The 18960-nt window shown below is 47.3% G+C and overlaps 1 protein-coding gene across 5 annotated transcripts in view; it reads right to left on the bottom strand.

The window, feature by feature from the left end:
• The window catches only part of IKBKB (inhibitor of nuclear factor kappa B kinase subunit beta), a 36775-nt gene extending 35762 nt beyond the window's left edge, over positions 1-1013 (bottom strand). For 2 of the 5 annotated variants that reach the window (XM_035117147.2, XM_035117148.2), the window contains exon 1: positions 794-1011. In XM_035117147.2, the coding sequence (XP_034973038.1) occupies positions 794-895 (102 nt within the window). In that variant the 5' untranslated portion in view covers positions 896-1011. Of the gene's footprint in view, positions 1-793 lie in introns of all 5 variants that reach the window. The other 3 variants (XM_035117151.2, XM_035117146.2, XM_035117149.2) reach the window with 3 other exon arrangements.
• Between the last annotated feature and the right edge of the window lie 17947 nt (positions 1014-18960).

Genomic DNA, 18960 nt, shown 5'->3' with positions numbered 1-18960 from the left:
TTTCGCTGTGTGAGGCATTCGTCTTGCGAGGTACCACTGTGTATAGATGATTGGCTTTAGCATTGCATGCAGAATGTCCTGGGTTCAATCCCCAGCATCTCCAGACAGAGCTGGGAAAAAGAGGCTCTGGCCTCAAACCCTGAAGAGCAGCTGCCGCTCAACTGTACACAGAGCGAGGCAGACCCATACTCCAACCTGGTTTATGTACCCTCTATCTGCAGCCTGGTTTGTTTATATTAAAAAAATCCTATATGGAAATGCCTTGCAGGTAGAAATGTTGCCGTGTGAAAGATCTCCTACAAATCCAAGAGTTCACACAATCAGGATCCACGTGGCTGTTTTAGGTGAAAGGGGAATCTTGGATGTCTCGGCAGCCCAGGGCTTCCCTAAAAGCGCAAGTACAGTAGAGGCAAAGGGCATCTTCAAGTGCCAACTGCCCATTTCATCAGACCCATGACATAATTGTGGATTACACGCCACACATCGGGCGAAGTTGCCTCTTTTTAATATATATCTAGAGTTTACATTTTGATAAGATGCCAGGACCAGCTCCCTTAAAGAAACACAAACAAGCAGGAGGCGAAGCGGCCGGCGGAGCAAACTCTTCCTTTCCAGGGCAGCAAAGCCACTTTCTTCCGAGGGGCTGTTTCTCAAAGCGAAGCGAAGCCAAGGCTCCCGCTGCTCTCAAGGACCTGGACGCGGGTCCTGGAGGCCTCCGAGGGCTCCTCTGCTCTGCTCCGCGCGGGGCGCAGGTGGGGCCGGGCTCCCTCTCCCTCCCCCCCCCCCGGCTCACCTGGTTCTGCCAGCGGAGGACGTTGCCGAAGCCTCCGGTGCCGAGGCGCTCGCGCATCTCCCAGGGTCCGCAGCTGCCCTGGGGCTGCAGGGGGGGCGCCATGGCGGGGCCTTGGCCTTCCTTCTCGTTCCCCGCAAGGAGGCTTCCGCGTTCGCCGAGAGAGGCGGGAGGAGGCCGACCAGGCCGGCGCTTAAAGGGGCCGCAGCCGCCGCCGCCTCAAAGCAGCAGCAGCAGGAGGAGGAGCCCAGGAACCCCGCCCCCTGGCTGGGCCAGCCTCCTCTTCCCCTCTGGGGCCGCGGCTGCCTAGTCTCTGCCCGGCGGACTAACTCAAGGCGTCCCCGGAGGAAGAGTCTGGACGGGGCTCATAGGGAGGGACCCCCCAGCCTAGGAAAGGAGGTCTTCATCTCAAGTCCTTATGGGCTACGTCATTGCAGTGCACGAGGAACTCAGGACAGTGGAAATAATAAACAAACAAACAAACAAATAAAACCAGTTAAATTGATAAAACAGGGGCGTAGCCAGGATCAAAACTAGGGGGGGGCAAGCCATGGTCGTTCAGGGGCGGGGCCAAGGCACGGAAGGGGAGGGGCCACGAAGTGGGCGGGGCTAAAGGGCCAGCGGGCCTGATGACATCGTGGCGGTGGCAGCAGCGGCCACCTTGTGCTTCTGGGGCTGGTAGCGTTGGCGGCTACCCTGCTTGGCTGGAGAGGACGAGAGGGTCGGGCAGGCGAGAGGGGGTGGCAGGGCAGGCGAGGGCGAGGTAAGACACGGCCGCAGCCACGACGGCTCTGAGGCGTTGCTGCATATCAGCATAATATTTCAACCATGGTTCAATCCCCACCTTAGGAAAAAAATCCTGCATTGCAGGGGGTTGGACTAGATGACCCTTGTGGTCCCTTCCGACTACAATTCTATGATTCTATTGATATATTACCATAGCATATGCATCATTCTGCTTTCTTGAATTGTCCTACTCCTAGGCATAGCATCCAACTCCTAGAGGCCTAGGTGCCCCCCCCCCAATTACTGGTAAATACCGTATTTGAAAGAGTCATCCCCCCATGTTGATGGGTCACCATAGCTGCCAAGTTATCCCTTTTTTACAGGGATTTTCCCTTATGCTGAATAGGCTTCCTCGCGAGAAAAGGGAAAACTTGGCAGCTATGGGGTCACATAGCCACCAACTCCATTCTCAGCAACTTGGCCTGCATTTGTCGGCATGGGGAGGAGTACAGCTTGGCTCCCACTCATTCTCCAGGAATCCCAGGAATTTATCTAATTAGCTGGCCACTTGTGAAAGGAAAGCAACACCCTTTGGCTTAGGCTGGCATTGGCAGAACCTACCAGGGAGACAAGAATGCATCAGAGAAAGAAGCAACAGGCAGCAGTGGTAGCCTTGCGGGGGGGGGGGGGCTCCTCAATACCCAACATATTTTGGATACCTCCAATTCAGGAAGAATGTGAGGAGGGGGTGGTACATTTCTGCTGGTAGCAACAGGGTCTTGCTGCCAAGTTAGGTGTCTTTGTGGTCAATGGGATCCCGGTAGGAGACCATGTGCAATCAGAGTGGGGACAGGATGTGTGATGCTGAGAGCAATGAGTAGCTCTGGCAAGAGCTGTTTGGGATCCACATTCACTGCGTAGGTACAAAAGTTCCACCCACAGCTGCTTTCTCAGGAAATTGTTCAGGCGCCTCTCCCATTCCAGCTAATAAGACAATAACCATATAACCCAGGCATCCCCAAACTTCGGCCCTCCAGATGTTTTGGACTACAATTCCCATCTTCCCTGACCACTGATCCTGTTAGCTAGGGATCATGGGAGTTGTAGGCCAAAACATCTGGAGGGCCGCAGTTTGGGGATGCCTGATATAACCACTTGGGTAACGTGTGATAATTGAACCTCCAAACTTTTGTGGGCAGGAGCATCACCTGCCTGTATGATACTCAAATATCTTTCAAATGAAATGGCAGTGTTTTCTTTGACCACATTACAAAGCTAAAAGATGCAAAGGCTCTGGGGCGGAGGAAGGGGGTGCAGTGGGGGCAATCCGCCCTGGGTGTCACCACTGAGGGGGGGTGACAAAATGCTGGGTGGCACTCACCGTGGGGCCTGCAGCACACCCAAGCCACAGGCTCTGCGCTGCCCCAAATGGTCCTCCCAGCTGAGTGGGAGGAGGCAGGCAGACTCTTTGCAGGCCCCGCAGAGCGTCCAGCTCTGGCTGACCCATCCCCACAGGCAGCTGGCCCCACCCCTGGGCACAGGGCACACGCACTGCCCCAGGCGCCCAATCGGCTTGCTCCACCGCTGCAAAGGCTATAATGTATGACTTGGCAAAGGATTTCTAAATGAAATTTGGATCGTTGCTGGATCAGATGGTCAGTCTGCACAGGCAATCAATTATTGGAACAACTAATGTTTTTAGTTTTACCCGTATTTTCACAGCAGAGAAGGGCGCCAGGGCGCCAAATATACTTAAGACGGCCCTGGTCAGAAAGTTCTTTCTGGTGTTTAGTCAGAATCTCCTTTGTAATTTGAAGCCATTGGTTGGGTCCTTCCCTCCAGAGCAGGAGAAAACAAGCATAGCTGCCAAGTTTTCCCTTTTCTCGCGAGGAAGCCTATTCAGCATAAGGGAAAATCCCTTAAAAAAAGGGATAACTTGGCAGCTATGAAAACAAGTGTTGTGTATTAAAGTAATAGCACTGCCAAGTATTGTATTGTATTACAGAGTTTATTTGAATGTACAAGTTCCAGCAGGAACGTCTATCATTTGCTGGTTCAGGGTGCAGGATTTGGATCCTCTGCAAGATTGGTTTCCGTGGGAGGGAATCCGTGCCATTGGTTCCCGCTAAAATGTATCTTTTCCCTGCTAGTCCTCTGTTATTATATGAGCCCCAGTTTTCCCCATTCCTGTGGTCTGGCTCTTACCTGTTCTTTGATGTAAAGAGATGTTGTACCAGATCCTCGCCTCCAGCTTCTTATCTGCACCGGGCTGAAATCACTGAATACCCACTACACAACATTCTGGCGACGAAGGTGTGATCCGGCTTGCCATGAATGGATGTGTCAGAGGGTCGTTGTGGCTACTCTAGAGTAACTCCGCTTGAGTCCAGTTTGTCTTTAAAGACTTTTATTGTGCATAGTATTTACAGTGCAGAGATACCGGTAGCTTAAAACATGACCTCTCAGTCCGAACCAGAATCCGGCAATGGCGTACGTCTGTTCCTACGCCAGCAAAGTAGTCGGGGCACCCCAAAACACCTCCCCCTTGACCTGCGTCACGGTGCTCTCCTTAACTCTTGCGCCAGAAGGAGCGATGCCTTCTCAGTCTCCTCCTGGTCAAAGCGGTGGAATGACTCTCCAGCATCCTGGATCCCTTGCCTGCATCTCTCCTCCCCTGAGCTTTCCCATCGTTCCGCACGCTGGCTGCTCTCTCCCTCCGAGTCTCTCCCTTCCCCCCTGGCTGCTTCAGACCCACTGCTGCTCCCTGTGCTTCGCGAGGTGGACGTTAGGATGATGGGGGCTGGCTCCCTGTAGGGAGTCACCCTTACAGGATGTCAGAGGTCGGCATCCGGAGTCAGAAGAAGAGGAGGAAGAAGTCGTAGATGCTCCTGAGTACATCATGGCAGGGAGTAAAATCATTGAGCCATTTAAATCGGGAACCACAGAAGCCTGGGATTCATATCTCCAACGTTTCGGTTTCGCTGCTGCCGCGCAAGGAATCACCAACGGCGACAGGAAAAAGGCACTCTTCCTGAGTTGCTGTGGGGCTGAGGTTTTTGAGTGGGCCCGAGGCTTGGTGGCTCCTCTCACGCTAGAAACAGCGATGCTGAAGCAGATAACGGACCAGCTTACGAGGCACCTTGCCCCAGCAGCAACCACGACAACACGTCACATAGAGTTCCATAATAGGAGGCAGAAGAATGGTGAATCGGTCTCCATATTCCTTGCATTGAGTTGAAGGTCCTGGCAAGGCACTGTCATTTCAAGGCTCTCAAGGAAGCGCTGCTTGATCAGTTCATTGGAGGCCTGAGCAGCAGTAAAGCCTGACGTCTGATTGCCGCTAGGGAAGAGGTAGATCTTGCAATGGCTGTGTGCAAGGCCATAGTCACTGAGACCACAGAGAGGGAGAAGCAAAAAAACCCACAACGAAGCACCAGGCCAGCAACAGAGGCAGCTCACGCTTTGAGCAACCAGGAGTCCAGCCCGTCCCAGAGTCCAGCCCGCAGAGTTGGCTCATCTAGAACAAAAGGAAAAAAGCTAGAATTCCTGGGTTCTACACATTGCAGATTTAGACTCTGCCAAACAATATTGGGATTGTCTACGTCAGATACACCTGTTTAACACAGCTGGTTCAATAATTGGACTAACTAGGAGACTGTACAGAACTGTACTACCTGAATGTGGATGTTTAACCACACACCTCCAGACTTTGCACATGTTATTCCTCCAGTTGCCTAAAAGAAGGAGAGCGATACCCCAGAGGCTTGGGAAATGATTTGCAAAAAATCACGGGTTTGGAGATTAAAAAAAACACACACCAGCCTACTACTTATTTGGGCACAAAGAACAGAGGGCTCAAAAATGGGCTCTGAATACCAGTTGCTAGAAGTCTCCCGCATAGAGAGTGCTGATGGACTAAGGTTTGGCTTATGGGTTTCCCGGAGGCATCCAGCTGGCCACTGTGAGAACAGGAAGCTGGGCTCAATGGGCTGTTGGGCTGATCCAGCAGTCAGGCTCCGCTTATGTTCCTATGCTTTTATGTTTTTTAAAATAATGAGGATGGCGCAATAGTAGAGGCTTTTGCCCCTCCCTTGGTTTCCATAAGGAATGTTAAAATGACACCAGTAACAGGGGTGCATTCATATCTACTGGGAAATGCCATTTCAGATGTGTGTAGCACAGATAAAATGTTCTGATGTCATCCAATTGCTTCATGGAAAGGCAAGTTCTCAAAATATCACAAAGATATTCTTTGATATTCTCTTGCATGGAAACAGGAACGTGGCTTGGGAATTAAGCAATGGAAGCAGCATTTTGTTGCAATGAAACTCATCAGGATTGAGAAAATGTGAATTTGTAATTGACCAGCAAATTCCCTTTTTTCAGTTCTGCCCCTGAGTAGTGAAGCGGAAAGGATTCTTGCAGACCTGTAGCCAGAAGTGGGGAACCTCAAGGAGTACCTGGGTCCAAGTTCCAGACATCCTTTTCATTATGCAGGGTGCGATCTGGGTGGTCATACATATTCCCACTTACAACACCATTTTATTTATTTGTTTATTTACTTATTTTAATTAAGGCATTTATATATCACAGAATCATTAGCACCTCTAAGCAGTTGTGGTGTAGGGCTAACGGTTATGTGGCTCTTTCAACTCTAGGTGGTGCTGTGTCCAACTGAGGCTGGGCGTCAGTGCTGCTCTTGTGCAATGTTCATTGACAGTGAAGCTGTTCCTCTGCTTCCTCTGGGGAGGGGGAGGGAGGGGTGGAAGGAAACCCAATTACAAACTAGACCTCCCTTGGAGGGTCGCACCTCATGGGTGCCCCTTGTGGCAGGAGGGGACCTGTGAGGAGGTGGCACGAAGGAGGAAAATAATGTTGAGTGTTAAGAATTAGAATTGGAAATAAGAATAAGAAACCCGCCATAATTATATTTAAGAATCATGAAAATCAGGAAGAAGGAATCTGAGGAAGTCACAAATATAATGTCTAACAAATTAAGAATTTGAAATTTTTTATTTGTTTGTTTGTCTGTCTATTATGCTGAAAGATATAAATGGTTGGGGGGTTCCCTATCCCAATCTCTCCTTATGTCTCGGGGCCTCCTGGTGGCAGGGGGGGGGGTCAGGAGCTGGGGAGAGGGGGGTGGGGACAAACCCAGCCTTAAAATGGACTACCTTCGACTCTCAACACCCGCAGGATCCACTTGTGGCAGAAGGGGACTTGTGGGGGGAGGGGGAAAGGTGGGCAGAAATGTTCTTTTTTTAAATGTTTTGTCTTTTTGTGTTGTTATACAAAACTAATAAAATTATTTTTTTAAAAAAGAAAGCTTTATTTAACTGGAGAACATGTATATTTCCTTATGGTTTCATTTGTTTAAACTCTTAGTTCATCATCTTCTTTTCATATAACATAGACTTATTAATACAGCTCCCGCATCCCTCTCCAACACTCTACTCTCCCCAACTGCCAACTGCCAACTGCCATTTAGAATCCCCTCAAGCTCCGCCTCCCAAGGAACACCTGCCTATACTGGGAGTGATAGATTAACCCATGATGAACTGTAATCATCATCAGGCACTCTTCCGCCACACTGCGCAGTGGAGGCGGGGCGAGGGGGATGCGCTAATATAACTGACCCATCAAGCTGATGGGCAGTAGAGCCAAAGCCTGCTTTCCTTTCCAGGTGCACAGTTGGGAGTGCTCTTTAAGGCTCCTAGTTGTGCACTGGCAGCCCTGTCTCTACCTGCCCTCACATCTAACATCATGTGTGCCATCAGTTGTGAGGCAGGTGAGCATAGCTTAGGGGAAATACCCTAACAGGCCAAATTTGAATCCTTGATTTGTCGAGTTTAGTCCCAGTGCATTTCTTATGTTTCCAAGGAAAACTGACACCCTGTTCTGGTCCCACATCAGAGTCCAGGAAGCAGGGAATACATCTCAAGTGAGCCATTTCCTCTGAGGAATTTTGAGCAAGGCAGGCCTGTTGTCTCAGCACCGTGGAGAGCTCCTAGGGAACAACTTGCTCTGCCTTCAATAAGCTCTCCAGAGTGTTTGTTGTGTTCCTCTGTGAGCAAGGCCCAACATGGGTGTAAGTACTGTAAATGTTAATTTTTTTCATCTACAATACTGTCTTATTTATTTTATGGTACAGTACATTGATTATTGCCTTCATTTTATGGATCAATGGTCTCGTTAGACAGTAAAATTCGTGTTAAATTGCTGTTTTAGGGGGTGTCTTTCATCGTCTGGAACAGATTAATCCACTTTCCATTACTTTCAATTGGAAAGTTCGCTTCGGGTTAAGTATGGACTTTCGGAACCAATTAAGTACTTAACCTGAGGTAGCACTGTAAAGGTTCTGAAGGTTGTGCTCTGAAGAACATAAAGCTCTGTAGTTGCTCCAGCAAGGAACAAGCTGAAACTGAGTCCATTTACAGAAGTAGTAGCAGGTGCAGCATAATTGTTAGCGCCACCTGTGCTGCAAGACGTTGCCCTACCTAAAGGGGCCCAGCCTCCTCCAGTAATCTAGTAATCTACTGCAACAAAGCAGGGAAGCCCCAGGTCTGTCTTGTTCTTCTCCAGTGGAGTCCTCTGAGTCAGAGAATGGCAGTCCTACATCCCCAGGATGTGGGCAGGGCACTGGCCCCACAGATTCCCCTGAGAGTGTTTGTGGGGCTGGCCCTGCTTACCCTTCCACTTCAGAGTCCAGGCCCTCATCTGCCTATAGAGTCATGACACCGAGACTCTTAAGAGGGCCAGCCCCTGGGCTGAAGACAGGCACTTCTGCACTCTGTGGCCTCCCGGATGGCATGCTCTCTGTGCCACTGAATTGGTGATGCAGGGGGAGAGGAATGTGGTTCCCTGGGCTCAAAGAAAGGTGCCTGTGAGGGTCCTGCTCTGGCTGTGCTTCTCTGATCACCAGCATCAGGCTCAGAGTGAAGGACCTGATCTGGCTTCTGAGCTAATGACATTGTAGCTTCCCACTGGTTGTGAAGAAGGGCCCCTCCCAACACCAGAAAAATCAGCTCCCTTCCCAGCGCCAAGTTCCAAGAAGGGATATTCTATGAAGCTGCCCAGTCTTGCTGATTGGACCTGATGGGCTGGACTAGATGACCCTCTGGATCCCTTCTAACTCTGCAATTCTGTGATTCATTGTGAGTAAACTTGAATGAGTGGAGTGAATAGTTAGGATTAGTTCAGTTGTAGAGCCACACAGTGTTTGGATTTATTTTTGCATTCTGTCTGGAGCTTCTGCCTGCTTTCCCCCTGCATTTATTCCTAATAAAGTTTCTTAATTTGACTGTTGAAGTGTGTTTCAGTTTTGGAATCCCACTCTTTGATGCCTTTGATGTATTCAAGTTACCGGACGTTTAGGGTTGGAATTGTAAGTGATCCGCACACTCTTTTGAGGTCTGGGAGAGACCCAGAGACAGCGTGGGCTGCTGCTAAACTCTCGGTATACCACAAAGGTGCCAGTCGAATTGTGGAGTGCTGGGGCACCAGCTCAGCACCTTTAAAAAAGTAATTGCTCTAGGGCATACTAGGTTCCTTCCCACTTAGAATCCTAGAATCATAGTTGGAAGAGACCACAAGGGCCATCCAGTCCAACCCCCTGCCAAGCAGGAAACACCATCAAAGCATTCCTGACAGATGGCTGTCAAGCCTCCGCTTAAAGACCTCCAAAGAAGGAGATTCCACCACACTCCTTGGGAGCAAATTCCACTGTCGAAGAGCTCTTACTGTCAGGAAGTTCTTCCTAATGTTTAGGTGGAATCTTCTTTCTTGTAGCTTGAATCCATTGCTCCGTGTACACTTCTCTGGAGCAGCAGAAAACAACCTTTCACCCTCTTCTATATGACATCCTTTTATATATTTGAACATGGCTATCATATCGCCCCTAAACCTTCTCTTCTCCAGGCTAAACATACCCAGCTCCCTAAGCCGTTCCTCATAAGGCATTGTTTCCAGGCCTTTGACCATTTTGGTTGCCCTCCTCTGGACATGTTCCAGCTTGTCAGTATCCTTCTTGAACTATGGTGCCCAGAACTGGATACAGTACTCCAGGTGAGGTCTGACCAGAGCGGAATACAGTGGTACTATTACTTCCCTTGATCTAGATGCTATACTCCTATTGATGCAGCCCAGAACTGCATTGGCTTTTTAACCTGCTGCATCACACTGTTGACTCATGTCAAGTTTGTGGTCTACCAAGATTCCTAGATCCTTTTCACATGTACTGCTCTCAAGCCAGGTGTCACCCATCCTGTATTTGTGCCTTTCTTCTTCTTTTTTGCCAAAGTGTAGTACTTTACATTTCTCCCTGTTAAAATTCATCTTGTTTGCTTTGGCCCAGTTGTCTAATCTGTTAAGGTCATTTTGAAGTTTGATCCTGTCCTCTGGGGTATTAGCCACCCCTCCCAATTTGGTGTCATCTGCAAACTTGCTCAGGATGCCCTCAAGCCCATCATCCAAGTCATTGATAAAGATGTTGAATAAGACTGGGCCCAAGACAGAACCCTGTGGCACTTGGGTTGCAGGAGTAAGTGGGAGAGTGGTGGCAGCAACTACTTGAGGTAAGAACCTCTGGCAGCACTGCAGGGCTGCTGTGTTGCAGTTGGGCAAGGTATGGAGTGTGAGAGGCTCTCTTGGGTGTCCCTTCTTTATCACACTGGTCACTACTTGACTCCCGAGTTCATGACAAGTGCAGACTCATTATCACTCAACACAACTTAGTGATACCTCAACCCATGCATCCACCTGTCCTTGTTTTCTGATCCTTATCCCTGGAAAATCACCCTGCCTAATTTTGGACACCTCCATCACATCTTTCTTCCTCACTCACCTTTTTTTCCAAACTAAAAAGTTCTAAGTGTTGTAACCTTTCCCCACAGAAGTGTTGCTCCAGTCCCCTGGTCATTCTGACATTTCCCCATCTCTACAATTTCTCTTTTGAGTATGGTTGCACTTTGTGAAGCTAAAGAAATTCTGATGTTAGATTTATTTTGCCCCATATGTCTGTAACATCTTTATCTTGCTCATTTGTCATCAGCTCCCGTCGTAGCCCAATTCCCCACAACTTTTTAAAGCTTTCACGCTGTAACATTTCAAAATCCAGTTGTAACAGTCTATTATTTGTACTCTGACATTTTCAAAAGTATTACTGAAAGTCACAAGGCTCTTTGTACTGGAAATGGATTCCCCCTCACTGTTTACTTATTTCATGCCAACAACTTATTGGTTATCTTGTACAGTTTCTCCTTGGCATGAGCAATAGTGATCATGATTCTAGTTGTTGAATCACTGTCTCTGTGACTCCTATCAGATTGTTGTACTGTGACGACTCCCCAGTGTTGTGATAAGGCCTAGGGCTGACGTGGGCAAAGCTATAGATGGGGCACACATGAAAATCATGTCATCTTTGGAGATTCAACAGGATTTCCTCCCTGCGAAAGCTAGGGCATGACATTTCATCCTAGGGCATTCCAGCTTTTCCCCCGATTTCCCCTTTCTCTCCTTGGCTTCCTTGGATGAGCAATTGATCTGCAGTTTTTTATTTGCTGCCGAGATCCAAAGTGAGATTTAGGGTGAATCAGCTTTCCTGTTGTTCCTGTGTGGTTATCGCTGCAGCAAAGCATATGCTATTCCATGAAGTGACAACCTTCCCATCAACTGTGAAATGGTGGGCAAGGAAAAGGCAAAAAACACATTTTTATTTTATTTGTTGATTTATATCACAAGATGGACGAACATGAGTTTGACCAAACTGCGGGAGGCAGAGCAAGACAGGAGTGCCTGGCGTGCTATGGTCCATGGGGTCACAAAGAGTCGGACACGACTAAATGACTAAACAACAACATCACAAGATGTATATACTGCTTGATTGCAATAAAATCTCAAAGTGGTTTACAAAAAATCACATGCACTATTTCTCTACACAAAAGTGTGCCCTCCCCCCGCACATTTTGGCTGCACACACACCATATATTGGAAGCACAGTTAAAGCACATGACTCCCCCACCCTCAGAATGCTGGGAACTGCATTCACCCCTCAGAGAACTATAACAAACTGCATTTCCCAGGATTCTTTAAATGCATGGTACATATGCAGCCTTTGTTTACAGAAACTGGCTGTTGGAGATTTGTAACACACTTTTGCATGCCTGCTGGGCAGTTAACCTCTCTTGCCTTGCCTTCTAAAGCAGGATGTGATTATGAAAAGCAGGATGTTGCTGGCTTTCTATGCTGGCAATAATAGTTTGTTTCCCAAAGTCTTATTCTTACGAAAGTTCAATAGAATGCTTTATCTCACAATAAATCTGATTTGGTTTATTTTTCCCTCTACTAGTGAACTTGCCTGTCTCTGTTAGTTTTCACTGTGCTTTTATGTGTGTATCTCCCCATCAGATTAGTTTCCACACTTCTTGATGTCAGCTTTGTAATACTGTAGATTGGGTTTTAGGAGCTTCCAGTTTTTAGCAATAAGAAGTCTGGAATTGATGAATTAAAAAGTTGCCAAGTATTATGTCCATCAAATACAAGTAATAAAGCCAATTCTGGGTTGGGCTGCAAAAGGGGATACAAATTGAACTGACTTTAATGTTTATACTACAGAATCAGAGAGGAGGGATATCAAAGTGATCTAGTCCACCCACTGCCTAGCCTACAACATCCTTGCTAGGTGGTCAGCCAGCCCTCTGCTTAAAAACCTCTAATGAACATTTTGTGATTGCTGTGTTTTCACCCATTTATTAACTGCATTGAGTATAAATGAAGAGAAATGGAAACAAATAAATATAAAAATTGTATGTACCAACCCTCCCTGCTAGGTAGCTCCTCACTCTGTGCACCAGCTGCTAGTGTGCTGTTGTTGTTGTTGCTGCTGCTGCTGCTGCTGCTGCTGTTAGCCCCTATCTGTCTTAACTTGAGAGACAATGGAGTGCACCTCTGAGGGTGAAGTCAAACCACTCGCTGCATTAGTGGCACCGAACTGCCACATGTGCCTAGGTGTGACTGGTGGTTGCTGCCTCTGTTCCAATGAACTGGTTAATTGAATAAGAAGATACCAAGAGATGGGGAAATTGTCTGCTTTTGTGCATCTTTGTGCTTTTTGAAGTGGACAGCTTAATTTTTTAGCTTTGGCAACAATCCAAGCTTAACCATACAATGAGCCCAAGGAAAGACCTCTGGTGTGTGCCTCTGATTTCTGCACTATTTTTACTTACACTGCTACTAAACTAAGTTTCAAGTCTTTGAACGAGACATCTTGGCTAGCACCTTCCAGGTAGTTCAGTGAGGCTAATGCTGGTGACACACACAGCTGGCTCATTGAATGAAATTGATCACCCTTTCCTGTTAAGACACCCTAAGGGCTTCTCAAACTTTTGGTATGGTAAGCCACGAATCCAAATCTACCACTCTCTACTGCCTTGGTCAGACCACACCTGGAATACTGTGTCCGGTTCTGGACACACCACAAGTTGGCATGTTTACAAATGAGCACAACGAAAAGGATCAAGGGTCTGGAAACTAAGTCTTGTGAGGAACACTTGAAGGAGCTGGATGGGTTTAGCCTGGAAAAGGAGGCGGCTGAAGAAATATGATTGACACCTTCAACTATCTCAAGGGCTGTCTCATGGAAGATGGAGAAAGCTTGTTTTCTCCTGCTCTGGAGGGTAGGACTCAAACAAATGGCTTCAAGCTCCAAGAAAGAAGATTCTGACTAAACATCAGGAATAATTTTCTGCCAGTAAGAGCTGCTTGACAGTGGAAAAATCTCCCTCAGGAGGTTGTGGGCTCTCCTTCCTTGGAGGTTTTTAAGCAGAGGTTGGATGGCCATCTGTCATGGATGCGTTAGCTGAGATTGGACTGGTCATGTTGTGCGGATGCCTGATGATCGTCTTCCAAAGCAAGTACTCTATTCCGAACTTAAAAATGGAAAGCATAATGCTGGTGGTCAACAAAAGAGGTTTAAAGACTGTCTCAAGGCAAATCTTTAAAAATGTAGTATGTTGCTGTTTAGTCGTTTAGTCGTGTCCGACTCTTCGTGACCCCCTGGACCAGAGCACGCCAGGCACTCCTGTCTTCCACTGCCTCCCGCAGTTTGGTCAAACTCATGTTCGTAGCTTCGAGAACACTGTCCAACCATCTCGTCCTCTGTCGTCCCATTCTCCTGGAGAAGGAATTGGCAAGCCACTCCAGTATCCCTGCCAAGAAAACTCTATGGACAAAGACAACAGACATATAAAAAATGTAGTATAAACACTGACAACTGGGAAACACTGGCCTGCGAGCGCTCCAGTTAGAGAACAGCCTTTACCAAAGGTGTCATGGGCTTTGAAGAAACTCGATCTCAGGACGCAAGGGAGAAACATGCTAAGAGGAAGGCACGCTTGGCAAATCCACACCGTGATCAACTCCCGCCTGGAAACCAATGTCCCACTGTGGAAGGATGTGTGGATCCAGAATTGGCCTCCACAGTCACTTACAGACCCATTGTTAAAACTGTGTTTATGGAAGACAATCTTACTCGGCTACGAGTGATCGTCGAAGAAGAAGCTGAGATTCCTGCATTGTAGGCGGTTGGATTAGATGTCCCTCTGGTTCTCTTCCAACTGTATGATTCTATGGTATGGTGAGCCATCAACTTAAATAGCACAAGGGCAGAGGGCGTGCTTACAAATTAGAAGGTGGCAGCCCCTTGGTCAGAGGCGTCTTTCCCATAGAGGCTAGTGGCTCGTTGCACCAGGGCTCCAGACTCTCAGGGGCACTGGCGGGGCACAACGAGTCACTAAGCCCTCCTCGCGCAGTGACAGCGCAGCATGGCGAGGACGTGGAGGAAAAGAAGCACCCGCTGGCCACGGGAGGCCAACCTCATTGCCTTGGCAATTGGCTAGGCCTGCCCCCTTTGCTTCGCGCGGATTGGTGGCTGCTCAATGGAAGGGCTTGGTGTTTTCGTGATGGACGTCGCGGCAGCGGTGGGGAGCGGGTTGCCAAGGCAACGGAATGGGTGAGAGGGGAAAAGCTCAGCCCACATACAGCCCGTCCTCCACCTTCACATGCCCGCGGAGCACCCAGGGGTGAGGGAAACGAGCTCGTGGCTGCGGCCAAGCCCACGCTCTGTCCCTCACCCCCCTTGAATGACTCCAGGCCAAAGGGGCCAGTGCAACTTTGCCCCATTCAGGGACGGGGGCAGATCTGGAGCCGCTCCCACCACTACCGCTCCTGCAGCTCCTCAGACGAGAGATGGCGGCTGCTGGGCCACACGGCCTCCAGGCCGGGGCGGTGGCGGGAGCTGGGGAGCTGCCCATGCCCCAGCCGGGGTGGAGAGGGGTCGGTGCCGGAGGGAGGCGGCGCCGGGATCTTTGCGCCACGGTGCTGGATGGGCTTGAGACGGCCCTGCCCTTGGTGCTGTGGCAGCCATTTCCTGCTTGATGCATCTACAATGACCATGACCCAAACCCAGAATGAGTGTTTTTGGAGGCATCTGGGCCACAACACGGTTGTCTGCTGGCTCCCTTCGCTCCTTCTCCAGCCCAGCAGCTCCGTGCCTCTTGCAGCTATGACTGTCATGTGACAAAGGCACATGAGAGCAGAAGCAGCAAAGCAGGCTGGGAAGTGCTGGGACTGCACAATCATTCAGGCCTACTAAAGTTATTCAGGCCTAACTGCTAACTGCTGAGTCACTCTGACATGTGACTCATTCTCCTTATAAGTAGCAGCCATTTTCTCTCTGTGTGTTTAGTAAGGTTTCAGTCAGAGTCGTGTTAGTATGGAACAGAGCCTGTACTCAGTATGTGATCTCTTAAACATTTTTGGAACTATGTTATGAATATATTTATTTTAAACTTAGTAAAGATTTTATTGATTCAATGAAGAACTCTGCATCGTTAATTAACTCTGCTTGAAAGGTTATGGTGCCCAGAGTCTTAGGGATGGCAAATTGCTAAAGCTGGAGGATCAGGGTGCTGCTGGTGAGGACCTCGAGAGGAGTGAAAGTCCAGTGGTGAGGCCGCGTACCGAAGAAACAGAGCCGGTGCAGCAAGGAGCAGAAGCCATGCCAGCTCAGCAACCTGCACAATTTCTTAATATTGGCAACACTGCCCAGATGGAATGTAATGTCTGAATGATAAGAACTATTTGATTGGGCTCTCAAGCTCAAATTAGTTCTAAAACGTGATAAACTTTGTCACTGTGTGGAAACCGGTTTGGGGGCACTACCCTGTGATAAAGATTGTGAAGATGATAGAGCCAGAGCGCAAATTTTGTTGGCTCTAGAGGAACCACAGGTTTTACACATTGCAGATTTAGACTCTGCCAAACAATATTGGGACCGTCTACATCAGATACACCTGTCTAACACAGCTGGTTCAATACTTGAACTAACTAAGAGACTGTACAGAACTGTACAACCTGAAAGTTGATGTTTAACCACACACTTCCAGACTTTGCACATGATATTCCTCCAGTCGCAAAGGAGAGGTAAAAGATTTCCAGATCTGGGTCAAGTCTATATCCTACTATCCAATCTCCCACCAAGTTATAATATTGTGATAGCCTCTTTTGAAAGTATGAGGCAAGAAGATTTATTGATGGTGTATGTAACAACCCGTCTACAGGAGGAATCTGAAAAGCGTGTGGAAAAGCTGAGTGAGAAACCCGATCGGGGAAATTCCAGTCGCCCTGCTAACCAGAGACCCAGATTCTCAGGAGGAGATGGGACCAAAGAACGCTCCACGGATCATGCCATGTTGGCAAAGAAATGCTATTGATGTAACAAGTTTGAACACATAAAGAAATACTGCCATGTGAAAATCCCAGGAAAAGTGAGCGATTCACGTGAGACAGAAAAGCGGACGCATTTTGTCTCGGCCATCACAAGAAAAGAAAACATTTCCCCAGACAGCTACATTTTGGACTCTGGCTCTGCCAGAAACATAATGAACAGCCCTGACTATTTTACAACACTCAGTAAATTACCAAAAGGCAAATACAACATTTGTCTTGCAGATGGACGGCATTGCCCAATTTCAGCTATAGGTACATGTTATCTGCCATGTCTAGATGCAGAATTGAGCAATGTGTTATTTGTTGAATAATTATAATTTTCTATATTGTCAGTTTCATGCCTTTCCGAGGTTGGTTTTGCATTTATTTTTGAGGGCAATGAGTGGTTTATTAAAAAACAGGGCAAGGTTATTACTTCTACAAAAATGGTGGATAGTTTGTACTATTTACAGCATTCTCCATACAGTGATGGGGTCGCAGAGAGACCTAAAGCTGGAAAAAATGACATGTTAATAACTGAACTATGTCAGCAAAACTAATTGTCCACATAAAAACTGCATCCATGCCCTGCACAGAAAAATAGGGCATGCAAGTTTTAAATATCTGGTGAACGTGCAAAAAATATGTAAAGATTTAAAAGTTAACCAGTCCAGCACATACGGTACCTTGATTGTGCTATTAGCAAACAAGCAAAATCAAAGTTGCAACCAATAACAGGTAGAAGTGATGGAATTTCTACACACGCTCTGCAACTTGTACATTCTGACTTAATTGGTCCTTTTCCAGAGAGTGAGGGAGGATCTAGATATGGCCTACTTATTGTGGATGATAAAACAAGATATTTGTGGCTATATCTATTGAGAAACAAATCAGAATGTGCTGATGTTTTTAAGTCCTGGAAGGTATGGGCAGAAAAACGTTTTCAAAGGCCAGTCATTCAACTCCAATGCGACCAAGGAGGCAAATATTTAAGTAATCATTTCCAGGCATGGCTTAAACGCCATGGAATAGCACATCAGCTCACATGCCCAAATAGTCCCTGGCAAAATGGAGTTGCAGAGAGACGAGTGGGTATCATACAAATCATAAAGGACAGTCTGTTAACTGATGCTGGATTGCAAAATGACACAAAGCTCTGGGGAGAAGCTCTTCTGACTGCAAATTTTCTAGTGAACCGTACTTTCACTACTGCCACAGGTGATATTCCCTACAGAATGCTCTTTGGGAAGGAACCGGATTATGCAGGTTTACATGTGGGGGGGAGTTGGGCTTTTGTTCATATCCCCAAATCTCTGAGGCGTAAAGGTGAACCTAAAACCAGAAAACTATGTTTCATTGGCTATCAGAGTTATTCTACCAGGCATTATCGTTTTGCTTTGGGACATGGCCGAGTAGTCATTTCACAAAATGCCGAGTTTGCCGAACAGGATAGGTGGGAACAGGTTCATGCCAATTCTAGTATTTTAGTTCCTCTATCAGTTCAACCACAGGAGCCTCTCAGGCATTCAACTGCTGAGGAAAGGCTAGAAAGTGGGGAAAATTTGCCCTCAGGCACTGACACTTTACAAAATGCCACAAACAGTGAGCCAGAGGAACAACAAAATAATGAACTAGAGCAGGCATCCCCAACCTTTGGCCCTCCAGATGTTTTGGACTACAATTCCCATCATCCCTGACCACTGGTCCTGTTAGCTAGGGATCATGGGAGTTGTAGGCCAAAACATCTGGAGGGCTGCAGTTTGGGGATGCCTGAACTAGAGGAACAACAGAATGATGAACCGGAGGGGCAACAACAGAAGGAAAGTCCAGTGGTTATTCCTAGGAGATCCACAAGGACTACTAAGGGCATTCCCCCTGATAAATTGACTCTTGGTGCAACAAAAGTGTGTCATATTAATTGTACAGAGCCGCAGGATTTTGCTCAAGTTCTTAAGTTACCTTCTAAGGAACAAACCCAGTGGTTTGATGTCATGAAGGAAGAGTTGGAATCATTCAAAGAAAATAAGGTTTATACACTAGTCAAATTGCCACCAGGTGAAAAGTTAATCTCTAGCAGGTGGGTCTTTAAAAGAAAGACTCAGGTATCTGGTGATCCACGCTTTAAAGCTAGACTGGTAGCAAAAGGTTTTGCACAAAAGCCAGGAATTCACTATGATGAGCTTTTTGCGCCACTGCCAAGCCAGAATCAGTGAGGCTTGTCTTGTCTGTTGCAGCTGACAAGAAATTGGAAGTGAGTCATTATGATATTCTGCATATCTGAATGCTCCTCTGGACTAGGTGATATACATGCGACAACCCCCTGGGTTTGAGGAAGGAAATGATTTGGTACGGAGATTAGACAATGCTGTCTACGGACTTAAGCAAAGTGCTAAATGCTGGAACGATTGTATAAACACACAACTCTTAAACCTTGGATTTAAAAGAAGTATCGCTGACCCTTGCTTGTATACAAAGGGATCAGGTGGTGATTATATAATGGTTTTGATCTTTGTAGATAATTTTATGGTGGCAGGCAGTTCCAAAGGTAAAATTCAAAGGATAGCAAATCAGCTGAAAAAAACACTTCAAGCTGAAAGACCTAGGACCAATAAGTCACTATTTAGGAGTCCAAAATGCAGAGAAGCAGATGGAAGTTTATTAATATGTCAAGAGCAAAAGAT

Source organism: Zootoca vivipara, chromosome 6 (genome assembly GCF_963506605.1).
Source record: "Zootoca vivipara chromosome 6, rZooViv1.1, whole genome shotgun sequence".
NCBI classification, from domain to species: Eukaryota; Metazoa; Chordata; class Lepidosauria; order Squamata; family Lacertidae; genus Zootoca; species Zootoca vivipara.
Note: the sequence above shows the minus strand (reverse complement) of the source record. Positions and strands in the feature narration are given on the sequence as shown.